The sequence below is a fragment of the Rhinolophus sinicus genome, linkage group LG06 (assembly GCF_036562045.2).
Source record: "Rhinolophus sinicus isolate RSC01 linkage group LG06, ASM3656204v1, whole genome shotgun sequence".
Lineage (NCBI taxonomy): Eukaryota > Metazoa > Chordata > Mammalia > Chiroptera > Rhinolophidae > Rhinolophus > Rhinolophus sinicus.
In genome coordinates this window covers 90,591,513-90,608,201 of record NC_133756.1, presented here as the reverse complement: position 1 = coordinate 90,608,201, position 16,689 = coordinate 90,591,513, and the positions used below count along the sequence as shown (strand labels likewise).

The following is a 16,689-nucleotide window of genomic DNA, read 5'->3' as shown; positions in this document are numbered from 1 at the left end:
ACCCTCAGTTTTTCCTCTATGTCTCTGAGACTGTTTCTGATTAGTTCATTTCTCATGAGCTTATAGTATCTTATGATACTCAGTTCATCTTTACTTGGGCCCTCCTTCATATCTAGCTTCCAAAATGAAACAGACACTTAAAACTACAGATCTTATCAGTGTGTGGCAAGTCTTTGAGCTGTTCATTATCGATTTTTGTTAAGATAACCTTGTTTTGTGGGATTCCTTTTAACACCATATGGTGTTTTGAGAGGTGCAGTGGCTGTTAGATTGATGGTTAATAGCTGCACAGACTGAGGTTGAGGAGCAAGGGAAGAGTTTGGTACTAATGGAGTTAAAGGGTCTGACAACATTAGATCACAGACTACGAAGACTGGTTTGCCTGTCCCTATATCCCCAGAGCCTGCCTTGGCGCCTGGTGCATAGTACAAATATTTGAAGGAATTGATTAATGAATCAGTGTTTTCATGTAAGGTTTTCTCCTTGTCTTCATATCCTTCTTGTAGTTGTTGCAGATTTATGTATTAAAGACCAATTTTTTTATGTTGTTCAAATGAAACTCTGTAGAATAGGTAACAGATCAGAGAACCTTGTGTTCTAAGTTCTTGGAAGGGATTTAGATTTATGGAGAGTTTGTTCTTGGAGGGCAGGTGTATCTTTAGGACCAAAAATCTTTGAAATCCATCTTTTGCTCATTTTTGTTGAGCCAATTTTCTTCCTTGAGAAAGAGACTCCTGGGATACTGAAATAAGGATAGATGTCGTCTCTCTCTATGTGGCTAACAGCTGCGAACTCAATTCCTTACCAAACTGACACAGTTGCCTGAGACTCATTCAAATAGGCTATGCTTCCACCACCTCCTGAAATATGAGTTGTGTTTTCAAATCTGCAAATTTCCAAGATCACCATAAGATGAACATGATTTAAATATACAGTCCTGACGACTGATGAAATCCATATTTCATGGCACTTTCTTTTCTGGCAGCTAAGGACCTGTAGTGTGTGAGAAGCCAAAAGAAGTATAATAACATCTATAAAGGGAATATTTTGTACCTTGAAATGTGATTTTTCTGTTCTGTCCCATGTGAATTTGATTTTTACTATTGAATTTCATGCTCTTATACTTAATCATTTGTAGCAAGGCAGAACTAAAGTTAAATGTTGCCTTCTTTTTGTGTGGAATAAAATAGCTTTTCGTACTAATCTATCCTCAAAAAATGAAATAGGAAAATAAAGGATTTAAAGCATTTGAAACCACATAAAATTAAGGCAGGTGGGGGAAACCTCAGTTTGAATCTAATAAAATTCAATTATATTTTTCCCCTCAAGTCATTGTACCGCCAACCTTTTATCTTTCTTTATGTCTTGTCATTTATAGCATCTGTAATTCATATACTTATTTTCCAAGGCAGAATATTTTTCCTGCTTCAATAAAGGAAAAACAACAACATACTTTTTTCCCGATATCCATTTCTAAAATTTTGGATTACCGCAATTCTACTTCCTGTTCTTCTCTGTTTAAGGAGTAATGTTTACTCTTGCCTCTTTCCAGATAGTGTTAACATAGCTTTTTAACATAAGAATTACAAATTTTCTAATTTTCCTTTTGTTTCACCCAGTATTTCAAGTATATTCTTTTTATTGCTCTTCAGTTTCATGTTCTAGTCATGTTCACTTCATATTTTAAAGATTTGGGGTATCTCTTAGCTATCTGAGGCTTGTGGCAGAAATCTTAAAAGGAAAGAATTATTCCATCTGCATGCACATGTGAATTCTGATAGCCAACTGAAATCTGAAATTTAAAATATCCTTCATTGACTATAATGAATTAATACTGGAGTTCAATAGTAGTGGAAAATTGTCAGTACATTTTTTTCTGCGATGATTAAATTTGCTAGATGAAAAGCCCCCCAATAGAGATTATTTTATATTTACTTGCATAGAAATGGTTTTTCTGATGAACACATCGAACACATCGAGGTTATTCTCTGGAATTTGGAAGTACCATTTTCAAATACTCTCATGTGTTGGGAGATGGCCAGCTACTGAATAATTACAACAAAAATGTGTGTGACTGTAAAATGTGGTTAATTAGCTGTTAAAACTGGCAAAAATTGATTAAATAATGTCCACAAAATGCTATAAGGAAAAAATGCTATCAGGATGAAAAGACCAATGTGGTAGCAGACCATTATTAATAATAAAAGGAAATGAAACATTTATCTAAAACATATTAAGATAAAAACACTATGTATGCATCTACAAAGGTAAATAAACTTTCTAATGGAGGAAAGGGGTGTAGAAGCGTGTGGGAGATGAGGCAATGAGGTCCTTGGCCGCATAGACCCAGTTTTAGTCTTAGGTCCATCACTTACTGGCTGTGTGACATTAGGCAAGTTACTTAATTCAGAGCTATTACTGTTAGTAAGAAAACAATAATAGTGATAATAACGTGCTAACGGACAGATACATTTTTATAAAAGTACAACTTTATTTCTAGTTATTTGTTGTTTTGTACAGTTGTAGTTGTAAAATTGGTTTAAGTAGTGCAACACTTGAAAATCACTGTGATCTTTATAGAGTAACAAAGTATTGCTCTGTTGAATTTTGCCTTCCAAAACATGAAAACTTCTTTTTGTAGAAGATAGAACTAAATTGTGTGTGTGTGAAAGAGAAGAGAGGTAAAATTACAAACGTGCATCCACAAACTAAAGCCAGCTCTCAAGCAGCATAATTATGATCGGTTGTTTTAAATTCTTTAATATTATTTTGCTACTTTCATTTATTTTTCAGTCTGCTAATGCTCATGGAACATCAGTAATTGGTACCAACTTTTATGAAAAAAGTTGGGTGCGAATGTTTAGAAACTGCTATCCATTACCTTTTTCCCCTCCCACAAATTGGGGAAACATTGAGATTATATTACTCTAGTGGCAGAACAACTCTCATAAGCTCTTTAGAGAACCCATTCAGGGATAGAGTGTGATAACAACTATAGCATTAATTGGCTGCTGGTTAAAATAATGCTAGGTCTTAATTTTTCTTCTGTTATTACAGTCACATCTATTAAAGTCTCCAAACCCTGACATTTTAATTTTTATTATAATGTATTGAACAAAGCATTAGACTTGGCACACAGAGACCCAGGTTTGGGATCCAGCTCTATCACTTCCTAAGCTCTTGGACAATGAACAAGTTAAGCTCTGAATTTTTGTTGTATGTTTTATTTGGAAGTCAGAGTAATAGCCATTTGTAGAGAAAGAACAATGATCACGGAAACAATAGTTTTTGACATTATGAATGTTTTTAGGGGTGTGACATATTCACAGTTACCATTTGAATTTGAATTTTTGTTAGTTTCATTTAGAATTTAGCTTTCCTACTGTGCAATCTGAAGTTATAGAAAGTGACTCTCTAAGCTCTATGGACTCCCCTCTTCGCATTAATTAGTATTTAACCTTCTTTGAGACTTTCAATAGTTATGTTCTAACTTTGTCATAAAGGAGTCTATAAACCCAGATAAGGTGGATAGTAGCAACTGCCTGTCCTGTTCTTCTCAAAGCTGTAAGCAACAGAGCAGCCTCGGGTCTGTCTTGAGAATATGTATTAGGATTGGGTTTTGAATCTGGAGAAAGCCATGTATATATGAAGCATAATGGTAATGATAGAGTACCCAGATTTAGAAAACTTGTTCATTCTCATGTTAATGGATGTTGAATGTAATTGTGAATCATAGCTGCAGTTTTATATTACTTCATGAAAACAAAATTATTTGCTGTTTATTCACATTTTACATTGACCTCTTGTAGTTCATTAAAATTAAGAAAAATTGTTAGCTATGAACTTTGGATTGAAAATAGCTTTTTAATTAGGTGAACACTGTTGAAGAAGAAAAGAGGTTTTTATATAAAACAAAATTATTTTCAACTTTTTTTTTTTTTAATTTATTGGGGTGACAATTGTTAGTAAAATTACATAGATTTCAGGTGTACAATTCTGTATTACATCATCTATAAATCCCATTGTGTGTTCACCACCCAGAGTCAGTTCTCCTTCCTTCACCATATACTTGATCCCTCCTACCCTCATCTCCTATCCCCCACCCCCCTTACCCTCTGGTAACTATTTTCAACTTTAACTGGATCATTTTGTTGTTTTGAATTTTAAATTGTACACTTTTTTTTCTTATTTAAAAAATGTTAATGTTGCATTTTCTGCCTATTTTATGGTCAATGGAAAACTAATGTGGAAGTTACAAAGCATTTTAATATAATAACATGCTTTATAAGAATGATCTTCCATTGTTTTTTGTTTGAGAAAATATTGCCGGTTTTTTAAGAACCCCAAGGAATTCATATGCTTACAAATTCTGTTTTAGACAGAGGAAGAGGGAAATAGTTAATACTGCATTTTTCCTTCTTTTAGTCTAATAGCAAATGTGGATTGTGTATCAGTCATATGTCTGACATTGTGCTAAATACTTATGTATGTTATTTTATATAGTTCTTATACCAATTTTATGAAATATGTGCTCCTGTTATCTCCATGTTTAAATGAGAAAATGAGAGTTAGACAATATAAATAAGTTGCCCCAAATTGCACAGCTATTAAGTGGTAGAATTGGGATTTGATCCAGATCTGTTTGACACATACTTAATGATTATGAATATGTCTGTCAGTCTCAGAAATATTACTCAGTAGTGAATGAAAAATGAATGTCATGTATGAAAAATGAACATCACGGAACTGTTGGGTTAAAAAAAAAACTGTTATGAATGTGTAGTCTGGTTTATACCTAATAGATGGAAGTCTGTATGTTGCTAATTTCTCCCTCTTCCTGTAGGAGAAAAGACTGAAAGAAAGGGAAGCCAGAAGAGAAGCCAATAAGAGACAAGCAAAGGTAAGGGTTTATATTTTAATGAGACCATATTTGTAACACTGAGTGGAATTTAAATACTCTTCTTTTCCACCTGCATTTTATGTTTATGCATCATGACATCCAAATTGGACTTAAGTCCACGTGAGCCTGTCATTTACTTTCTTATATTCATTTGTTTCCACTGTGATGCAGGATGAAAAATGCCTAAGAAAATCTGTTTAGCCTTTGCCCTACTACTCCACAACCTTTTTTTATTACATTTTGTGCCTGTTAAATATAGGAGATGGTTGACTCTGTGGGCCAGGCCTGTGTGAACCCAACGTGGTAACAGATAACTGAAAGTATTGGTTGCTTCAGTTCAACTCCTAGAATTCTAGGGGAATGCTCTGTCTTACACCGTCACTGTATATTCTGTAGACAGAAATTTTCCACAGGTATATATGTACAATTTCCCTCAAATATATATATATACAATAGTAAACACGATCCGTGTGCAGCAGTAATTTTTGTCTGGTGTGTTTGACACTGAGAAAGGGTCAGCCTCTGCATTCTGAGGACATTTACTGGAAGTGATTTCCTAGAACCAGGGCCCAGTGACATTTGTCATTTCTCATGCTGTACGTCCTTGTGCTGTGCCTGACTAGCCGTGACTTCTTCTTGGCAGTTAGCAAAGATCTGACTCCCTTGAGTAAGCCCATGGTGTTCTTTCTCATTTTTTTCCATTCGGCCCATAGCACTTAGAGAGCAAGTCAGAGATGGTAACTCATGCTGTAGTTCTGACGTGGGAAATAATTACTGTACAGTGTAAGATGAAAAGACTGCTTATATTCAGTATTTAATAGCACTCTGTCTTCAAAGGTGCCCAAAAACGAGAGCCGCGGTGTGTGTATGTAGCCTGACAGCTAAATCGGGTGGTGGATTCTATATTTGCTTTTAAAATGCAGAGGTGAACTATCTTGGCATGGAAGTTAAATCCTAGGAGCTGTAGTGGAGACAATTTAAATTTAAAAAGAAAATCTTAAATCTAATGAAAGCATTTGATATTTATGAATGAGTATTGCATGTTCCTATAAAAATAAACCTGTTATATTTCACTAAGAAGCTCTCATTTCTGCATATAAAATTGTAAAATGAAAGATATAATCTGGAGTCAAAAGAAAGCCCTGCTATGATATTTCCTTTGTGTATATTCATGCATATTTGTGTATATTACTAAATAAGGTTTATTTTTTATACTTGTTTTATTCTTGTTGATGCTGTGTGCTTCATCTTTCATAGTGGTTTAAGCCATAAAAGATTGCTCTCATTCTTGAGCCTGTCTCTTGTTCATCTTTTATTTCTCTATAAATTGGTGTATACATTTGGTTTTGATACTGTGCCAGCTGGGAAATAAACAAAACAGAAAGCTGTAAAGGCTGGCAGAGTTAGGTTTTTTCATTGGGGCACATCTCTAAAGTGAACTCCTCTAGCCAAGCCCGTCCCTTTACTCCCCATCCCCTCCCGTGTTTGTCACGTGTTTGTTTCCGGACTTCTGAAAAAGGAGGAGGAGTTTATTGTCAAGAGGACATCTCATTTCTGAATAACTACCAAGGGTTGTACTGGGAACAAATAGAAAGGGCTTTGCAGCCGACATTGCTTTGCTTCTCAGCCAGGAGCTTTCAGTAGACAGGGGCTGTGTTTTAATATCACTCTGAATAGTGGAGCTGCCTCCATTTCACAGCCTTGTCTGAGTTCTCAGAAATAGCAGCCCTCTTGTAAGAGTGATATTAGCAGAGTGGATGCGTTGTAGCCAGGACTCAAGTAGTCCTCGGAACACTGGACTGGCAGCAGTGACAGATTTAGGCTGATTGACAGAACCCAAGGAATTAGCTTGGATCAACCTCTTTACACCCAGCTTCTTTTCAAATGAAAGTGACAGGGGATGAAGGCCTTTATGGCTCTTCAGGTGCCCCTTTGAAAATAGACCCAGAGGATCTTATGTGGAGAGGCTTTGTAAAGCAGTGATGTCTAAGAAGAAATATATAATGTGAATAATCAGGTTTCCTATATTTGTGTGTGTGTGTGTGTGTGTGTATGTGTAATGATGGAATGATAGTTTTAGAGTACACTTGTCCTCTCTTTAATATACAAGGGTGCCAAAAATATGTATACACATTTTAAGAAAGGAAAACTGTATTTTAATTATAATACTCAATATACACCGGTAACAAAAGATTAATACAAGTCACATTTGACTTCTACAGTTACAAGAGGGGCTTAAAGTGGTTACCAACAGTGTCCAGACACTTCTGATTACGGCGAACTATGGCTTGAGCAACGTTGACCAGTGTCCACTTATATACATTTTTTTGGCACATCTGGTATTTAATCATTGTGTGACTTGGTGTTGTGCCTTCTGAGGCCCTTTTGGTCAGCTTCAGCTTAGAGCATCCTTCAATCACTGAACCTATCAGGTTTCCAGATGATGCCTTTGTTTGAAAGAAAGTGATATTTGCAGACTTTCTATACTAGGAAGTGTAGTCTTACCTGTTTACAGCAATTTTAAGAAATCAGTACATAGTAACTGAAAGCGTGAGAAAGGGACTCACATAGCTGTCTTTCTACCTTGTTTGTGCCTCATTCAGCAAATGTGTTGTATGAAGAGGAGCATAGAGGATGCAGAGTATTTTTTAAAAAAATGGAAAAAAGTATTTGAATAATAGTTAATGGAATTATCTTTATTTCCAAGAAAAGAGAAGGCTTAGTGATAATACGAGTTTTCTCAACCGATGGTTGGTGGTTATCGTTTCCCCGACATAGAAAGAATTCCTAAGAAAATTGCTTTAAAGTCTGAGTATAGTAAAATAAAGTTGGATTGGACCTGATTCTGATACTTTTTGTTAAAAGATCTAAGATCTGAGTAGAATATGCAGTGTTAGGAGTAGAAGAGAAACATGAAGTCGAAACTCTTAATGTTTTCTGGGTACCCGATATTTAGTAATTGGGGAAATAGAGGTCTTTTGGGTGTCAAAACTTTAGCACAGAAATATTTGAACTGCACAGTGGACTTTTTTACTTTAGCTAACAGGATGCTGTATGTTCTTATAACTTAGAAATTTTAAACTGAGATCTAAAGAAATAGTTGTAGCAATGATCAATAGACCACATAGCTTTTTGGGTTCAGGGAGGTTATAAAATCCTGGAAATATAGCTTCACCTCATCATCCAGCTAGATTTCCTCATGTTTCTTTGATGTTCACAAATGCTTGTACCATCCTCTGGTGGCTGGAAGGATTTTGCAGAAATGTAAAGAAAGGAACAACAGTGCTGAACTTGAGGAAATAGATCCCCAGAAATATCTCAGTACTATGCTGCTTTTGAGAAGAAAGTAGAATTTATTAAGCAAAGGTATGAAGTAGATAAGAATTAACACTGAGTATGAGGGAGCAAATAGTAGGAAATAACTCAGAGGCACTTAAACACTAGAAAACACTAGAAAGTGAAGTATTGCTTATGATTCTTATTTTTCATGTGTGAGGGAAATGATACTAAAATAACTAAGATGAAGTCATACTCTTGAGGTTGAAGGTTTGTTTTTTGGGTTCTTTGTGTGTGTGTGTGTGTGTGTGTTGTTTTTTTATGGAAAGAAAAGCAGGTTTATTAAGAATGCTGACATCCTGGGAGGACGGCGAACTACTGTCCAAAAGCCATTCCCTGAAGTTGAGTTTTATAGTCATAAATTTTAACTTGATTTTCTCTGTCTGGTTTTTATTACTTTTTTATTTTAGTGACCCTCGGGCACTTTATTTACTAACATATAGCCTTAGGAAATAGTTTTTTGGATACCTAAAGTGGTCCCATTTAGTTCTTTCAGGATAGGAGATCCAAAGAAATAGAAGTTGTACAATTTTAGAACATGAATAGGCCTGAGAGATGGTCTGGAGTGGTTTCCTAATGTACTGGGCTATAATGTCTTTTTTATGGCTACTGACAGTTTCAGAAAGTAAAGCTAAATTTATTCATTTTAATAGAACTTTCTTTCTATTTTTTTTGACTCTGGAATGTCCTTTCATTTATGAAATAATGATTTTAAAAATCATCATTACTTGACAAAGTAAAAACTCTATGTCAGTTCTTCCAAATCTTTTTGAACTTCTCCAGGCCATGACATTTTTTTTTTTTATTTATGCCTGTTTTAATTTTTTACATTAAGATGTAAACATCCCCTGCTCCAAAGCAGCTGGTGAAAAAACAAAACAACCCCCCCCCCCCCAAAAAAAAGACAAATTAAGCCTTTAAAGATAGCTGGTGAGTTTTCAAGTGTCCTTGCTGAATGGATCCAAATACCAAACATTGTAACTCAAATTCAGTGACAAGAACCAAACTGAGCTATAAAATACCAGTATATAGCAAAATCACAATTAACCAGAATGCTCCAACTTCCTGGTTAACTGACTATTTACAAAACAAACAAAAAACATGCTCTTGTTTTAACCATTACCTTACAAAAACCTTTCTAAATTGAGCCACTTCACATTCCTGGCTAAGTACAAAATGCCAAACATAAATCAGTTTTATTTTCCTGATTTAGGATCATGCGGTACCTGGGGTAGCTCTCAGAATACACAAAATTTCTGTGCAGTTTTCTCAGAGGCAGACAATTGGAGTGAATTGGGGTTTCTTCCTTTAAATAAATCCCTGATACCATAAGCTTATTGTCTTCCTTTTGCTTCATGCTCGTACAAGGAGAGAGTAACAAAAAAGGTCCTAGTTAAGCACTATTGTACAGTTGTAGACATACCTACATAAATAAACTTGTTCGGGCAAACAAGACAGCTCAATGACTTTCCCCCCTGGACTATTTCTTCTACTTTTTAAATATGCCCAGTAACATGAATTACATGTAATGGGTCCACTCTTTTTCTGGATATCAAATTTTAGTATCTGATGAATTCTTTGTTTGGAATCTTTAACAAACACAACAAAACCACTCAGGAAGATGACTTTCAAAATCAGGAGAGTTGGGAGATTTTGCTAATGGAATCAAACTGTGCTTCTGATATTAATTCATAACTCCTTGAACAATCGTTATGTTATCAAAAAGCAAGTACGTTCTCTAAGAGATTAGGGGCTTAACTCCTCAAAGCTATAGAATAATGAGAGTTGCTGGGAGAAAAGTCACTTTGTGATATCTCAGTACAGTTCAGTGTTTACAAGACCCATACCACTGGTGGCACACAACACTGAGTTAAATAACACTGAGTTACAGTGAGAATGTCATTCCCGTTACAGTGTTTTCTATCCTCCTGATAATTCCACAGAGAGAGCCCCATTGCAGTGCTGGGTAGCACCTCTCTCACTGCAATGAGGAAAGAGCGGGCCTCTCGGATTCGCAACCTTGGCAGAGGGCCATGAAATTTAAGAGTGTGGCTTCCACAGATTTACTCCAGTAGTTTCAAATAGTACATTGAATGGGCTATGGGTTCTGCAGAGGTACTTTGGGGCCACAGGCAGGAGATGAGAGGGTTATTTAGGCAGGACTTAGGCTCCCATTTTGTTATTAATCGGAGCAGCTTCATTTTTTTCTCTATGTTCACTGAGCTTCCAGGGAAGCTTTTATTTGAAATAATGGTTCTACTTAAATACATACTTCATATTTTTAAAGTACCCAGATAAATTAAGGGTAAAAGCAAGTAAATGATTTACCGTTCATCACTGGTGGGGGAATTGGTATGTATATTCAGGCTCCCTGATTCTTCATTCCCTCTTATTGTTACCGCCCCATGCTGTTTGTTTATGTAACTTTTAATCTCTTTTCTTTTTTTCCCCTTAAAAAATAAACCTGATCTATGGTACGTGGGCTAACATATATTCATAGAAAATTACTAATAGCACATACCTTGACTAAGGGGAGAACTCTCTACTGAGACTAGAAAACAAGTTGGGTCTGCATTGCTGGGTGACCCCAGACATATCATTTCCTTTTCTGAACTTCAAAGGCTATACATGGCATGGTCATTTTTAATCATGTTTATATTGTCGTGGTCCCATATAATCTTGATCTGAGCCAAGATATGTGACAAAAAGTATGAATGGTACTCAACGCAATTCCTAGTACAAGTCCTCAGCCTTTCTCAACATTGTGGGTAACTACTATTTTTCCCCTTATCTTACCGTAGGCTGATCTGCTGAAGGATCCTCTCTCCTTATGGAGCTACAAATAGACATTGATAAATGTTGGTAGTGGTCATTTCTAACTTTTCCAGATGTCAAGCCTTTGCATTTATTCCTTTCTGGCAGTGCTTTATTGACTAACACCAAATTCAGATTTTTCATTTTGAGGGAAACTTCTCCCCATTCCATGTGTTTCATAGAACCTTTCCAACTCCCCTGGCCCTTTTTTTCTTATTTAGCTTTTCATAGTACTGAGATGTGACTGGTCTCTTTCTTTGTTCTTAATACAGTTAGGATTCCAAGGGCTCTAGAGGATCAGTTTATTTTAAACCAAACAGCTTTTGATAAAATTAAAAACAAGCTAATAGAAGCATAACTGTGTTTATAGTCGCAATTCCCAGGAAAGCAGATTGCTTCCATGTGAAGAGATTGAACTTTTCCAGGGCACCATTTGCTGCCCTGATACAATTATTTCCTTAACGGTGCCCTAAATGGGTCTTTCGATGTCTCTAAGAAACTGCTCAAATAAGACCTTGTTTTAGGGCTAAAATAGACCCATTATGCTGTCCTTGTACTTTTTAAATAAGCAACACTGAGTCTTTTGGATGATATGCTTATTTTCCTTTAATATCTACCCAAGTTAACAATGAAAACCCAAGTAGGTTTCGCTTTTATTGTGATTCTAATGTTGCTTTGGTTTGCTTGAAGATTAATGCAGTGGTTTCTTTCTTTCTTCCCCTCCTCCCCTCTCCCCATTCCCTCTGCCCCCTCGTCCCTGTAATGAAGAAGAGGATTACTAAATTAGAACTTTAGTTATCTTGGGTTATTTAAGAGTGCTTTCAGTGTTATGTTGTCAGAGAAATTGTCCTCCTCTAGCAATGCAGATTTAACAATGGGGAAGGGATGCACCGGTTGCATTATCGTCTGCATGTGAATATATGGTCCTCTAAGACTCAGTTTATGAGTTCTCCCTTTCACGAAGATTATTCTGACCCTCTCAGACATAATGGACTTCTGCTTTTATAACTCCCACTCTAGTCTCCTGTATAAAGCACGATCCAAAATAGCATTTATTTGGATCATGCCTGTCTTTTCCGCTCATCTTTAAGGCTCGTTCTTCTTTATATCCCTGTCACAATGCTAACTTCATCATAAGCACTTAATAAATATTTGAATGAATGAATGACTGAGTGGATGAATGAGTAGCTAAAAGGAATACAGAACACAAACAAATTTTTTTAAATATTTTTTTTTATTGGGTAAAATATATGTAGCATAAAATTTACTATTTTAACCATCTTTAAGTGTACCATTTGGCATTACTTACATTCACATTGTTGTACAACCAACATCGCTACCTGTTTCCAGAACCTTCTCATCATCCTGGGCTGAAGCTCTGTGCTCATTAAACAGTAGTAACTCTTCATTCCCACCTCCCCCTCAAAGTACACACTTTTAAAGATATCACTCTTATATTCCAAATCATTATTTAGCATATAAGACAGTGAAAACCTTTGATGAATAGATAGTTCTTCCAAAGTCTTAAAATAAGAGCAAAACTGAGCTAGACCCCAGGTCTCTGGATGCTTCTGTATGTGCTCTTCGTTCTACCTTAAACCCCCATGTAACAATATAGGAAATGCCAAAGAGCGCTGAATGTAGTTTAGAGTTTTATTAGATTTATTTTATTTAAATTGTCACACATAAAAATAATAACAAAGAAGTTATTAATACTTCTCTCAGTCACAGCACTTACTAAAGACTGTAACCCAGATAATACTGAAACTTTCCATAGCATCAATGTTAAATTTACCAAAAGATTTTGTAGAGTATCCATTTATTTTTTTCTCTAGAATAAATAGGAATTGTAATAGCAACATTAGTTTGGGGTATGATTTTCATGGCCTGTGTAAAGCATAATAGTAATTAGTAGCTGCTATCATTCATTGACTGCCTACTATGTTACAAATAGTGTGATTAAAGTTTCTACCTGCATTATTGCTTTAATCCTCACAAAATGCACTGTGAGGCAACTGGTATATTATCATCCTTATTTTGTGGATGAGGAAGTTGATGCTTAGGAAGGTTGTGCAACTTTCCCAAGATCACATAGCTAGGACATGGCAGAGCCTGGACTTGAATCTGCTTTACAGGACTCCAAAGCCTTGACACTGAAGCAATCGGCCATACTGTCACCTCATGTCCAAGGTAGTCAAGAGTATTCATATTTGAGGATCTTAAAAGCTGAAACAGAAATTAGAAGTAAACACTTTCTCCTGAAATTGCTCTCTTTATCTAGAGTTAATTCAATTTTATAGTAGATACATTAAGAAACAGAAAAGTTAATTACATAACCATTGGCAGATACAGAGTATTGTTAATTTCCTATTAGTTCCTATAAAACCTCATATTCCCAGTGATCAATTTTTTTGTTTTTCTTATTAATGAAATATGAAACAATTTACCATTATTTTCAGCCCATGGAGAGCAGTTAAACATGCTATGTTCTCCTGTATTCCTTAACTTTTACATGAGCTTCCCCTCTCCTAGGATGTTCTCTCCTTACTACTTCTTCCTTCTAGCACTGTTTCTTTTTGAAGCCTTCCCTGCCTCCATCAGGCAGGTGTAGGCATTTCTTCTTTCCTGTTCCACTGTGCTTTCTGTACATTATTTTGTCATGATATTTAGTGATTGTCTCTCTCGTTGCTAGACTGTGAACTCCTTGAGAGCAGCAACTGAGTTTTTCATAGCTGGCACATAGTAAAAGCACATAAATATTTATTGAATGAATCAATGAAATGCAGGTATATTTATTCTTAATATTTACATGTCAATGCTATGTTGTTTACAGGTTCCTTGAAACCCAACAGTTGTGCTCATAGAATACAGTGGAGTTACGTTATATGCATTTACATTTCTGCTAAATTATGGCTGTGCCCAACACCCACTGCTCTTTGAGTTGCTGCTGTTCTCCAAACCCATCTTTTTATTCAGCACAATTTCAAACAAATCTATTGACTTATATTAAGGATATGTACTCTTGATGTTAAAACAGAATGTAGTAAACGCCGTAGGCAGTCAGGATCCCTTTAGAATACTTGACCCATAGCCTGTTTGTTAAGAATTTAATAAATTATATGAAAGGTTGACCTGTCCTAGCATGTACATAATAGTTTCCTTTCCATCCCTCCTTTTGTCTCCTCAAGCTTTAGTGTAGTTGAATATACAAAATTAAGTGGATTTTTACTTTTGGGTGATGAAAGGGATTGTCTAGTAGTTTGAGCATGTTGATTTTCACCTTGCGTGTTGACTTTGAAACCTAATCCCCATTGAAGTTGTGACTTCACAACTTCTATTAATAGTACCTTGCTCATAAATATTTGTTGATTGATGAAAACAGGATTCTGTGAAAACTTCTTTGTTGGTAATGTCATGGTGAATATTGTATTTGATGGCATTGAAAATATGTTACCTAGTCATCGCAACCTGTTCAAATGTGTTTAGACCATGAGAGAACTAGTACAGAGATGCAGATCTGTCTCTACCTGCTGACTTGTGACTGAGGGCTGCAGTATGTGTTGAGATTAATTTGAGACAGAATTTTAATAACTATTTCATGAGGTGTTTCTTCTAATACTTCGTAAAGAATTTTTTTCAATGAAACTTGCAAAATAAAGCGTTCTAATCATATGAAGTTGGGGGGAAATAGACTCAAAACACATTTGAATAAAGTGCCACAAAGTACTCATCTGCTATGCGTTCTCTCTCTCTCCCTGTTCCATATATATATATATATCTTCATATATGTTGTAGACAATAATTGTATTATTAAATGGTCTTATAAACTCTGTTCAGTTAGGTGGTCATTTAGGTCCATTTAATATTAATACATTAGGACTCTGAGTTCAGATTGGACCAAAACAGAATAAATAAATTCCTATGATGCCCTTTATACTCAATTGTGGTTTATTCTGCTTATCTCAAATTGGAGATAATTTGAGATTTATATGCTTTAGTTGGTAGTTTATAGATACATCTTCACTAACAGAAGACAAATTAACTTTATTTGAATCAATGTAGTCAGTTGGTAATTGTATGGCTATGTGGGTATTCCAATGGTTAATATATATTCTACTTTATAGAAACGATGTGAGCATGTGTGTATGCCCATCATGATTGTGGAGACCGATACTTAGAATCATTGACCCATACATATTTTTATATGTATTATCATTCTCTAATGGTCTGTAGGATGAGATAACTTTGACTGTTCATAAAGCTATTGCTGGCTTTTGGGAGATTATACAATTGTGATTTCTGACACAGTGTACTGGGAGGAAACATGCATGTGGATCATTTCTTCCTTCTTAAGATTTTGCTTCACAACTCAGGATCCTTTTATTTACACCAAGAAGTAGTGACAGGTCTAGATAATTACCACAAAACTTGACTTTAATGATTTTCAAACTGTGGTACAAGAATCTGTGTGGGTCTTCCATGTTATTTCAGAGATTTTTTTCAAATATTCATAAGCACCCAACATTAGGTATACAAAGAATAAATTATATCGTGTGTGTGTGTGTGTGTGTGTGTGTGTGTGTAAAGTCAATGTTTAAAAGTATGCGAAGGCTCTTATCAAAATAGGGATTTGTATTGCTAAATTCATAGTATATTTTTATCTTTTCTTAAATGACATATACCAAATATTATTGTCATCTTGTAAATAGTTTGGAGTTATACTTCTTTTGCCAGAAGACATGGAAATAAGTCACTGTCACATGGTGTGTAAACAGGATCAGCCATACTTGTAACAGTCAAAAAATCTAAGACAATCAGCAGGGAGGACATGGAGGAAAGGGAAGAAGAGAATGCCACTATTTCTTAAAGAGAAGACTATGTCTCAGTCTTTTAAAGGAGAAGTTAATGGAAAAAGGAAATACTAGAAACTAAGAAGAAAAGGAACATAGAAAAAGGGGAGTGGAGATACAAATTTTGTACCAATTCCCAAACGCCGTTTCTGATTTTGGAGATGAGCAATAGAATAAAGCTGATACTTTATATTCAAGTATTAATGGGATCCGCTAGTACTGTGTGAAATACTTTTTTGTGAATAAGGAAAGCCCTTTTGGGAGATGAACTTTTACTTGCTGCTGTGTTGTGTGTGGGCTATTGAGCGGCCAAGCTTTATTGCCTCTCCTTTAAACCATAAGGACTTCTTTTGGAGAGTACCATAAGCCAGTGTTCTAAAAAGAAAAGTTAGTGGTGGATAGAAGAATTTATTACTAGAGGGAATCAGTTGTACTGAAAATATCATTAGGAAGACATATTTTTCTCACAGACATCTATTTTTTACTCTCAAAAGAATTATATATGAAATGTTTTATAACTGTAAAGCTCTATTTAGCTAATCTTATTACTGCTGTTATTGCCATTATTATCAGCAACATTAAATGATTTCTGTTTGATATATTTTCTTACTTTGGGTAAAGATGTAGGCAGGTATCTGCAATGTTTTATGTGGGAATATTTTTTTCATTTGCCTTTATTATTGATATATGTTATAGGATTCAAAGATTTCTTTGTTTGATGAGAACTCCAGCATTAGTTCTTTAGGGACTGTGTTAGTGCAGATTTTCTGTATCACATAGTGTTTTATT

The 16,689-nt window shown here is 35.3% G+C and overlaps 1 protein-coding gene across 2 annotated transcripts in view; it reads left to right on the top strand.

Moving 5' to 3' along the window:
- The window catches only part of DDX10 (DEAD-box helicase 10), a 289,111-nt gene that overhangs the window by 185,229 nt on the left and 87,193 nt on the right, over nucleotides 1–16,689 (top strand). For both annotated transcript variants that reach the window (XM_019714905.2, XM_019714904.2), the window contains exon 16: nucleotides 4,844–4,900. In XM_019714905.2, coding sequence (XP_019570464.2) covers nucleotides 4,844–4,900 — 57 coding nt within the window. The remainder of the gene's footprint in view (nucleotides 1–4,843; nucleotides 4,901–16,689) is intronic.